The following is an 11,117-nucleotide window of genomic DNA, read 5'->3' as shown; positions in this document are numbered from 1 at the left end:
ATTTGGCATGTAAAGATTGTTTTCCTTGAACTAAACATCTTTAGAATAAAAATAATGTACAGGCTATAAAATAACATTAAAAATAAAAATGTACTTGCTGCTTGTTTGATTATGGCTGTAACACATCACTTTGTATTGAGGGTGGGAGCATTTGAACGCACCTCTCTGTCAGTCTGAACTTGTTGGCCGTCAGATGGCGATATATATCCACAAGGCACGGGGTCGGGGTTGGCACACAATGAACTTTGGTAGGATTAATCCGAGTTTCAGAGCATAACTGAAGGGACAAGTGCGCTGTGTCGCAGAGAGGGAGCTGTAAAGCTAAGGCTGGACAGGGAGGACACATTAAGGTCGTTTTATTCCTATTGTGCGTAAAAATCAAGCCTGCATTTGAGCCAACGTTACAAAGGACAGTTGTTTTGACAGTCGGGACCTCGTTTTTGTTCATCCACCACCTGAAGACAACACCATCCTGCAGAAAACTTCCTGTCCATCACCCCGTGGGACGTTTTTCTACCTTTTTAAAGTGTCATTGTATCTCATTTATTAGACTTTACGTCGTATAAATGCCATAGCGTGTTTCCTCGTGAATATATGTTGTGGTAAATTTTCCCTTTTTTCTTAATCAGCTTTACCTGGAAACCCTGTTTTCGACTAGAAGCAGCATTTTGACTAATCATCACTGTTTTTTGTTTTATTTATTTGTTATGTATTTGGAGTGTAGCCTAAGCCTAAATCACATCCATGTAGCCCCTCCTCCTCCTCCTTCTGCTGCTGACGAAGAGCCACAACACCAGAGAGCTGCGAGTCAGTCTGACACCTAACACAGAGGAAGACAGAGGATCTCCAGAGAATACACGAGCACAAGAAGGGATCAAGTCAAGAATACAAGGATAAAAACTCACAATTTCTAAGACTTTTTCAAAAGAAGTAAAGGGATTGGACCAGTGATCTCGCCTCTGTGGGATTTTCTCCTTGTGTTTGTGAGTAAAGACTATAAACTAAACAGGTCTTTCTTCCCTGTAAAGTGGATCCTTCCTTAATCTGGAGAACACTTTCCCTTTAAGTAGCCAACTATAGCACCATGGAAGCTTTAAGTTGTACACAGTCAAGTCCAGTTCAGGTTTTAGAAATGTATGTGACTGAGTTGTTAGTGGATTGAACAGTTAATGTCAGAGTGATAACAATGGTTGAACCGGTGGGGTTTGTAGCAGCGTGGAAAGCCCAGTTCCCAGAGTCTGACCCCCCTTGCATGGAGCTGAGCTCAAAGGGGAATATCGAACAGGAGCTGGACAAATGCAAGGCGTCTGTCAGGCACTTGGAGAAGGAAGTAAACAAGGAGCGCTTTCGGATGATCTACCTGCAGACTCTGCTCGCAAAGGAGAGGAAGTCTTACGACGGGCAGCGATGGGGATTTAAAAGCGCGCCACATATGAATGATGGAGACCTGCCCTGTGGTCCAGACAACCAGGGGCCCCATACAGAGGAGGCACCAGTGGAGGAGCAGCAGCAAGGGGGCCCAGCAAGACAACTAGGTGTAAACCACATCCAGAAGGAGATGTGGACGGTGCGTCCCCGGCCAAACAGATAGGTGTGGTGTCACCAGTTCACCAGGACTCAGAGATCCCTGATATCCCACTGGGCACGGGCTCTGTGGCGGCTCTGAGGTCCAACTTTGAGCGCATCAGGAGGGTCAACTCTCACACGGCCGGAGACGGCAGAGGGCTGTCGGTCGTGGGCGGCCAGGAGAAACCCTTCTATGTGAACATGGAGTACCATTCGGAGAGAGGGCTGGTGAAAGTCAACGACAGGGAGGTGTCGGACAAGATCAGCACCCTGGGCAGTCAGGCCATGCAGATGGAGCGCAAGAGGTCCCTGCACTCCGTCCCGGTGAACCTGTCAGCCGCCATGGGGGACATCAGCAAGGCGTACCAGAGAGGCAGGTCCAGCGAGGGGAACTGCAGCTTGAACGGGTCGTACGATGACCCCGAGGTCGGCCCTCACTTCCTGAAGGAAGCTGCGATCCGTTCCACTGGGGGAAGTCTGAGCGGCAGTCAGCAGAGTGCCAGCCGTACACCAGTGTGTATGTTGGGGGGATGATGGCAGAGGGGGACACCCGGGTCATCCACATTAGGGACCACAGCATCGAGGAGGATGCCCACCTCACCTGGCCGAGGCGCTCCTACTCCCCCGGCAGCTTCGATGACGTAGGAGGAGGCTACACACCGGACTGCAGCTCCAACGAGAACTTAACATCCAGCGAGGAGGACTTCTCCTCGGGCCAGTCCAGCCACGTGTCCCCGAGTCCCACCACCTATCAGATGTACAGGGAGAAGAGCCGCTCGCCCTCCCAGCAGTCCTTCGACAGCAGCAGCCCGCCCACGCCCCTGTCTCAGAAACGCCTGAAGCAGCAGGTGACGGTGTCCGAGGCCTCCATCATAGGGGTCCGTAGGACGGGCCAGATCTGGCCCAGCGATGGGGAGTCCACCACGTCGAGCAGGACCTCTCATGACAGTGTTCAAGGAGATCTGGGTAGGTTTGCAAGACACACCGCACGACACAGATGATTCCTCAAGCCTTCTAATTTCAGCATTAAAAGCAGAAAAAGCCTTCTAATGGGTAGAGATGATTAAGTACTGAAAAGCACATTTAAACCCCTCTCATCACTGTCTGAAATATGTCTGTGCTTGTCTCCACTGGCCTTGATCCAGAATTAGTCACTGATGTGTAAAACGCACCTAATATTTTGTTCTCACACACTCAATCCGTCCTAAAATGTTTTCTGCAGACAGGATTATGATGCACTTAATTTTTTTTTTTCTTGGCAGGTTATTATGATTGGCGTGGCCTACAAAAAAAAGAGGTCATGTTTGACCAAATTCATCTTCTCATCATGTTATTAAAAATATTATATTATCTCCTCACAGCCTTTATGTGTGTCAGGAATCCGACCCATTCCAGTTAAGCATGGTTCTCACCAGGTTGGAGGCTGTAAACAGTCAACCTGCCATGAAGGGGTTGGGATTGATAAAACAGATTCTCAGCAGTAACCCGGTGGTTTTGCAGCTCTTTCAGGAGCGTTTTCATTGCCCTTTGTAAGCAGGCCTGCCCTCTCTTTTATTATTCCCCCTTCTGCTCTTCGCCCCGCTGAGTGCTGCAGCAATCTCACCAGAGATGCTCTGGCTGAGGCAGCGGCTGCCCCGAGGCCTCCGGGTCGCTCGGCCCTGTCCACCCTGAGTGTTTTCCTGTCAGCGCACATCAGTGTTGTTGTCCATGGTGCGGAGTAATTAACTTAAAGGGGTTTGTCTAGCGTGATAAATTTGGGGAGGCTCTTTGTTACGGGTAGGAAAAAAGCCCTGACAACTCAGTCAAAAAAAAAAAGAAAGAAAGAGGATCGAGGGGCTTAAAGTGTGTCATGTGGCTTCCAATCAAAACGCCTGCCATCAGGGTTTCCTGTTGTTATGTGTGAACACAATAGGAGAATCACTCATTGAGCACGAGTATTGACATGTTGACAATATAACAATGTTAAGTGGGATAAGTAGAGTGGTCCAGGCTACTTGGTAATGCCAAGGACAGAAGGAGAGGCGGCGATGTAGTGTTCCTCTGTGAGAACATTTGTCAACGTGAACGACACGCGAGGACACGGGGACATTGTTGTTGGTTGAGGCCAAAGAGGGATTGGGATACAGAGAGCGTTTTAGGATTGGAGCTGGAAAAATTGTTTGCCTCTACTCTACTCCCCCCCCCCCAAACAAAATTTATTATCCACTGCGGGTCAGATTAAACTGATGAGCAGAATAGTGCGTTGTTATATAAGGTGATCCAGTCCAAAGCTCTTTGACACAAAGCATGTGACGAAACAAGCAGATAGTCTGTGATATAATCAGCATGAAGCGAAAGCTAGCGTGCTGCTCGGTATGACTGAAATGTCCAAATCCATTGCTCTGTGCCATTTGTCGCGCAAGTACTGGCAACATACTGGCAACATACTGTCAGGATGTTTTCACACTCCTAGCTCATTTTTTTAAATTTAATTTGCATAATTAAAGAGTAGACCAACAGAAAGTTTCTGTTTCTCCAAAGAATTAATATTTTTATGACAGAGTAGCTCACTTGAAAAACACTTGAAGGAAAACCTGTTTTCACTTCAATCATATTAAAACTGTACTCCAATGAGTTATTGCTGCTCTTGTTGTTGGACTTTCTATAGAAAGTCCAACAACAAAATGTTAAATTGATATATCAATGGCCGAAATAGCCTGACTTCAGTGCAAAAACGCTGGATCTTACATTACCCACAATGCAATAAATATCATATTTTTGTGATAACCTCTTTGTCTGGGGAATGCCCACAAGATCTTTGTCTCCAGGTTGTTAGGCAGGCTTTCGGATAAATCTCTAGTGCCCGAGCCCAAGCTGATTACCCTGATGACATCACTAGAGCGAAAGACAAAAAAAACTCAAGCACCACTCCTTTTTCTAAAGCTTTCAACCCTTTTGTCATGAAGATGAAGACTGAGAGATGTGATTAAGGGTGCGATGTGTAAGATCTGGCCAGAATTTTAGTTTAAAACATTATCAACAGAATTGTGAAGAAGTTACAGTGTTGACTTTATATCAAAGACGTCTATCTATGTATTGTGTTGCAGAGATGTCCACTGAGATGAACATGCTAACCAGCTAGCCCCGGCCCGTCCTGTCTTGTAATACCACTTTTACCTTGTTTTCTAGTTTCTGGCACTTTAGATTTAATCCAACAAACAAGTCATGAAAGAGTACACAGACTGTACAGTCCTCCGGATAGTGGCACAGTAAACATAGTAGTACATCTCCGTCACCAGTGAACTGGCCTTTAAGTGTGAAATCTGTTGGAGTTCCCCTCTTAATGTACCCTGTCCTGTTTGAAGGCACCGTGCTGCAGAGCCTGAGGTACAGCTTTTCCTCCATAGGAGACTTGTTGCTGATTATAGCGGCACAGCTGCCTCATGTGGACCTCGCTTTGTATTTTCTGATGTTGCAATAACATTACTGTGCACGTTGCTGGATCAGGCTTCAGGCAGGGAGCCACTTTGAGGCAAGTTTTTGCAATAAACCGCTCTTTGCTGTGGTTAGTGACTTTAAGGGAGCAGTCAGATTTTTCTTTTTTCTTTTTTCTTTATCATAAAGCGTTGCGGCATTCACTCAAATCTAGTAAATGAGCCTAGTAAAGCCATCTTAAGAAAAGTGTTGTAAAGACGCTTTGTGCTCCAGTTAGCTGAGTATTGTGTAACTATTAAAGCTGCATAAACTGAACAATCCAGTCAGTGGTTATACCTAAATGAGGCTTTCTGGACTGTAAGATTCGGTGTGTATGGGTTTTTTTGCACCCTGTCATGGAACATGTGAGCGCTGCTGCAGACCAAGAGTTGACGTGGTCCCTGCTGCTGTTGATGTGTGAGTGTTTTTTAGTGTCTGGCATGGTGGCAGTCTGTCTCTGCCTTGGAAAAAGATGACTGACTTACCATTAGAGACACCTACTAACTGACACAAACAATCCTATACTTGTCCCGCAGTTACTCAGCTGCATCTCGGCGTGAAATCCAAGTGAAATGGCCAGTCTAAAATTGACACATCTCAGGGGACCCTTTTCTATGAATAGAAGAATAAGTGTTGTCTCCTGGTTTCTGGTTATCTAGGCCAATTGTCAAGCCTAGCTGTGAATAGAGATGCTGATTAGCTGTGGGCCTTTAAGGAGGCCAACTCTCTGATGGGTCTATTTTGCCATAATTAATTATCACCATGACACTGACATGCCCGTGGCCACGGCTCTCTGGAAGGGTCTGGAGTGTGTCGACTGTCTCATTTTTAATTTATTAAAGTGAGAGGCAAAGAGGAAAAGGTAAGCCAAAATGTTTGTATTCATTATCTTGGTTTTCATCAAAACCCTCTGATAAAAAATCAGAACTCAATCTTTTATGGTGCATTTATCAGGATTAGGCACAGTGTCTGTAAATAGAAAGGTCCGTCTGAAAGGATGATGAAGGCTGTCTGAACGGCTTGGCCTCAGTCCAGAGATTGGCTCTTCTTGCTGCCTCAGCAGGATTCACACCGCTGCTGGTCTACACTCCCAGGTTAATTGCAGACTCATGAATATTTGAGGTTCCTCAAGGAAGCCCAGACAGGCCTATCATTGTACCTGGATATCAACATCTGAGGTTTCCGTGGTCAAGGAAGTTAAAGAATTCAGCCTCTCCCTTTCCTAGAGTAAATGTAGGCCTACGAGAGGAAGTGCTGGCAGCTCTCGAGGGCAGCCAACCCTGCCTCTGTGTGTGTGTGTGTGTGTGTGTGTGTGTGTGTGTGTGTGTGTGTATGTGTGTAAGTAGGGCACCTGTTCTTCTGTGCAGTGTACTGGGTAGAGTGGTCAAAAGCTGGCAGGCCATGAGATCACCAGGCCAGCGTCGCCAGCTGCTCTCGCGGTAAACGCCATGAATAGTCTTTTTGTTTTCTCTCGATCAGAAAACAGAACAAAAACACTTGTTTTAGGAAACTATGTAAGCCCCGATCACATCCGATTGTCCTATTAGCTCCTCTATTCACATACACATTACACATTTCCAGAAAACTTAATAAAAGAAGAATCTTTGGCATGTTTATGAGCCTGCGGGCCTCCCCCGGCTCGGTTATCCTCCCTCGTGCTCGGCCTCAGCACCCTGGTCCTGCCGTCTCAGCTCCCCTCCCTGGTCCCACTCAAAGGGCCCTCTGTGCTGCTGGCTGGCAGGCCAAGTGTTTATGGAATTTCTCAGCTGCTTGTCGGGTGTGGAGGGAAACGGTTAATGAAATGTTAAGTGTTGTATTAGTTCACCTCTCTCACCACAGCCTGACCTTAGGGGCTTGTTTTGTCAGTGAGTTTGTTTTGGACTGAAAGTTTTCTCCCAAAGTGGGCCGGGGCGGTGGGAGTGGATGAGGAAAGTAAAAGCTTTAAGAACAAGTGAACTTTGAAAAATAATATTTACCTGAATTCAACCTTTTAAAGTGGCAGTCCAGTGAATTAGCATTGCTCTTCCTTAAAGCAAACTAGATAGATAAAAAAAAATGGTCAAAATAGAAGCATCAGTGGCCAAGATATCCTGACTTTTAGTGCCCAGTATGGGTCAAGCTCCAAAAACTCTACATTTCCCATAATGCAGCGTGGTAGTGTCTCTTAATTAGACCCTCTCTCATGGTAAACTCCTATGGTTTTCAAACTCCATGCCATCTTGCAACACAAGCTTTTTTACGTTGTAAAATTGTGGTCTTCAAGCCCAGGCTGAGATAACCCTGATGACATCATCAGCAGTTAGTCTAACAAAAACGTTTTATTTGTTTACTCAAACTCCATTTGTGACATACAGTTTCTGTTATATGACACACTTTTTAAAGCATCACACTGGTTTCCTCGACAAAAAGACAATGGGATTTTTCCATTGGATTAGATTCCATTGGATTTGGGATTATTGCAGAAAGAAAGCTCTGTGGCAAACATTTATGAGATTTACACATTTCGTTCAGCAATATAATCTTCACAAACGAACAACACTTTTATGATTTTTGAAGTATGAATGCAATCGCCAGAAGTAAAAAGCTAACGAGGGGCTATAAACGTTCTAGAACAGCACTCTGTTATCTCTCCCAAAGCCACAGAAAACATAATTCAACTGTTTTCAAAGCTGTTTAGGTTTTGTAGTTAAGCAAAACAAAGCAAATCTCTGATGATTTGATTAATACAATACTGAACCCACAGAACCATAGCTTTAACTAACTAGTTAAACGCAAACACGTGCTATAAAACACATGTTGCTAGGCAGATTTTGACTAAACCAGAGCACATCAGGTGAGGTCTGTTCACTAATATTTAATTATATTCAGACATGCAAATTAATATTTGATCATACCTGGAGGTCACTGTGCCTTTTTTTCATTTCATGTGTCTGAGTGAATTTCTTAAGTGTGTTCATCATCTGCTTATAATAAGCAATGTCAGCAGTTGTGTTCTCCGTAAAATGCAAACGTAAGGCTATATGACCCTAAAGACGGGCCAGACTCCAGGGTGAATTACAGGTTTTTAATAAAACAAGTAAGAGCTGACTACTTCCCCAATAAAAAAACCCAGATAGGAAAAATAATCTACTGTAACATATTAGTAGTACTGTGATTCCCTTCTGCATCAATGAAGCTAATCTGCCTACAGCCAATGTGCTCCATTGTCTGATTATTTTCACAGACTGAAACAATTATTGGCCTTTGATTCTCTCTGTCATGCAGCACATTACAAGCAGTACTCTGACCACCATGAGCTATTTCAACACACGCTGATTAGTAGGTGTGCTGCTCTGGGCGGCCTAGTTCTGACCTACACTGCTCAATGACTGGCACTAATTTTAGGCTGCCCTACAACAGATCAGAGACGAGTGCTGGTGGGCCTCAATGCCTCCACCAGCCCCTGCGGTTGAAAGGGCCTCCCGAAGCAGCAGACCCTTCAGACGGCCCAGGAAGTGATGATGATGATGTGTCGGCTAACACTTTTATAGTTTGCCAAAGCACACAGCAAGTGGCTGTCTTTGCCACAGCAGATGCCCCAGAGGTTAAAAGGGACGCTCCGCCAATTATACATGTCAAAGTCGATCTACCACTCACAGGGAGGACTACACAGCTCGTGTTTAATGTCTTCTGGGGCTCTTGAGGAGCTTTGTCGGGTCTTAGCAAATGACTCAAGTGACATCATGTGAGTAATCATGGATTTGGATTGAAGACGTAGCCATGCTGTCGGCAGAGCATCTGGGGATTGTAATCAGTCTGTTGGTTGGTCAGACCATCCACCACTTTGGTCCTGACTGCAATATCTCAACAACTATTGAATGAATTTCCATGATATTTATTAGAGACATTCATGATCCCCTGAGGATGAATCGTTTTTCCTCAAGTCACACCTGGAAGTTGAGGTTTTGAGTGAAATGTCTATTGGATCTTCATTTATTAATAAAGCAAATACAAGTTAGTGGAAGCATTCATGTCCTCCTCAGGATGAATTGTAATAACTTTGGTGTTCATCTGACTTCACATCTAGCACCATCAACAGGTCAACATTTTTCCTTTATCTAGCACATTGGTTTATGGCCAAATACCTGCAAAAACTAATGACATTTCCATCATCCTCGTCCATCCTTTGTGTTAAATGCTAACAAGAAAATGTTGGGTTGCTAACACGGTAAACTAAAATGATGAACATGGTAAACATACCTCCTAAACATCAGCATGTTAGCATTGCCATTGTGAGCATGTTAGCACGCTAACACTAGCAATTTGCCCAGAGCCAAAGTTGACCTAACAGAGCCTCTAACATACTGTAGCTTTAGGTTCTTCTGTTAAAAGAAAAGCTGATCTACAAACAGCATTATGGGAATGTAGGGCCCAGGAGCTTGACCCAAGATAACTTAGCCTCTGCTACATCAATTTGGATTTGGTTTATTGTTTTAATCTGTGCCTTGCAAATCTTTATGGAAGTTGTAAGTGTATGGACTTCCTCAAATACATAATAGCTCAGTATCACTTATTGGCATATAAAAAAATCACGTGATGATGACGGGATTTGATTGCTACTCTGTAGATCAGTGACAGACTGACAGCCCATTCTCAGCAGTGGTAGGATTCAAGTAGACGCTTTGTAATCTGGAGACCTGAATGCCACCAAAGATTATCTATGAAGTGCAATACAGATACATCTATCAAGATCCTTCCACTAGTCATGAAGTAAGAAGAACTACAGGAGCCACAGGCCGGGGTCACTCTGTCCACCCGTTAACCAGTTTTCCTCTATTTGCTGCCCCCGCCACCGCTGTTTCCCCAGAGACCCGACAGTCCGCAAGAGAATCCATTTGCTGGAGCCATAAAGTGGTGCTAAGCTTTTAACAACATCTCACATTGGCATCTTCTCGTCTTTTTTTTAAAGGTGCAACCTTTCTCTCCAGATCTATACAACCATTAGAGAGGCCACAGAAAAGACTGTCCTTCATTGTAATTTTTTATTCTTTTTGCTCTGTGGTGAATTATAGATGTTTCAATCTAATTTCCAGCCGTTTCTGAGCCGGATCGATCAACACATTGGCTGTATGGTGTTTATTTCTGTCCGCTCGTGATCTGAATCCTGTCCATCAGCTGACTGATCTTTATGCATACGGTCAATATGTTCACAGTAGGGAACAATAAGTGGGCTCAGATTCTCTTTCTCTTCGTAAAAGCATTACAAGCAGGAGTCTGTCCCCCTTTGAGCTATTTAAACACACTGATCAGTGATCAGTCAAAGTGCCGCACTGGGCACCACCGGGCCTTTTTTCCCAGTGGTGAAATGGGGATTTATGGATGCTGCTATTCTACTTCCAGCACTCTCTGGGACAAATCAATAGACACTCTTTGCTCTTTGATTTTTTTTTGGTGGGGGGGATTGCTGTCAGAATTTATTCCCATCAGTCGAGTTGATATTTTATCTGTTAATCTTTTAACAGATAAGTTAAATGAAGGTCGTTCTTGTTCTTCCTCAAATTTTAAGGACTTGCTGTAAAGTGAAAAGGCAAAGCTTTTGCGTCCATGCCACGTGATGATGTCAGTAATTTTGAAAACAAACACGAGCTTTCAGTCTGAAACATACTCATACAACAGAAATGTTTGTAAAGTCTTTTGTCCCAAGGGGAAAGTTCCCTCTTCTTTTGATATTGTCTGTTGACCACATGATTATGTCTCTGATTGTGAATCTCTGATGCTGTGACTCTGTCTCAGCTGCACATCTGTCTCTCTCCCTCTCTGCCTGTTTATCGCAGTTCATCTCTATGGATTAGGATTAGGGCTTTGAATGCGTCTTTGCTTTGTCATCAATAGCACATCCAACATGTCCCCGGTATTAAACCGCTGTGTTTTTCTCATGAACAACATGACTGTTGTTCGGAGGAAGGAAAAGTGTTTCATGATGATTGATGATTCTTCAGAAGCGGGGCTGGAAAGCTAGGAGCCAGTTGTTTGGCCGAGTCTTTATTTATCCTTGAGTTATATTTTTAGTCATGGTGTTCGGTGTGGTAGTGTGGGAAAGAAAAGGCATTGTGTAAAAA

The 11,117-nt window shown here is 44.4% G+C and overlaps 1 protein-coding gene across 1 annotated transcript in view; it reads left to right on the top strand.

Moving 5' to 3' along the window:
- Nucleotides 1-206: 206 nt before the first annotated feature.
- Nucleotides 207-11,117, top strand: part of si:dkey-91m11.5 (PH_BCR_vertebrate and RhoGAP_Bcr domain-containing protein) — a 31,652-nt gene continuing 20,741 nt past the window's right edge. Inside the window, 3 exon segments of the mRNA XM_054610622.1 lie at nt 207-1,508; nt 1,511-2,038; nt 2,041-2,532. Of these exon segments, the coding sequence (XP_054466597.1) occupies nt 1,187-1,508; nt 1,511-2,038; nt 2,041-2,532 (1,342 nt within the window). The 5' untranslated portion in view covers nt 207-1,186.

This window comes from Anoplopoma fimbria, chromosome 13 (assembly GCF_027596085.1).
Source record: "Anoplopoma fimbria isolate UVic2021 breed Golden Eagle Sablefish chromosome 13, Afim_UVic_2022, whole genome shotgun sequence".
NCBI classification, from domain to species: Eukaryota; Metazoa; Chordata; class Actinopteri; order Perciformes; family Anoplopomatidae; genus Anoplopoma; species Anoplopoma fimbria.
Note: the sequence above shows the minus strand (reverse complement) of the source record. Positions and strands in the feature narration are given on the sequence as shown.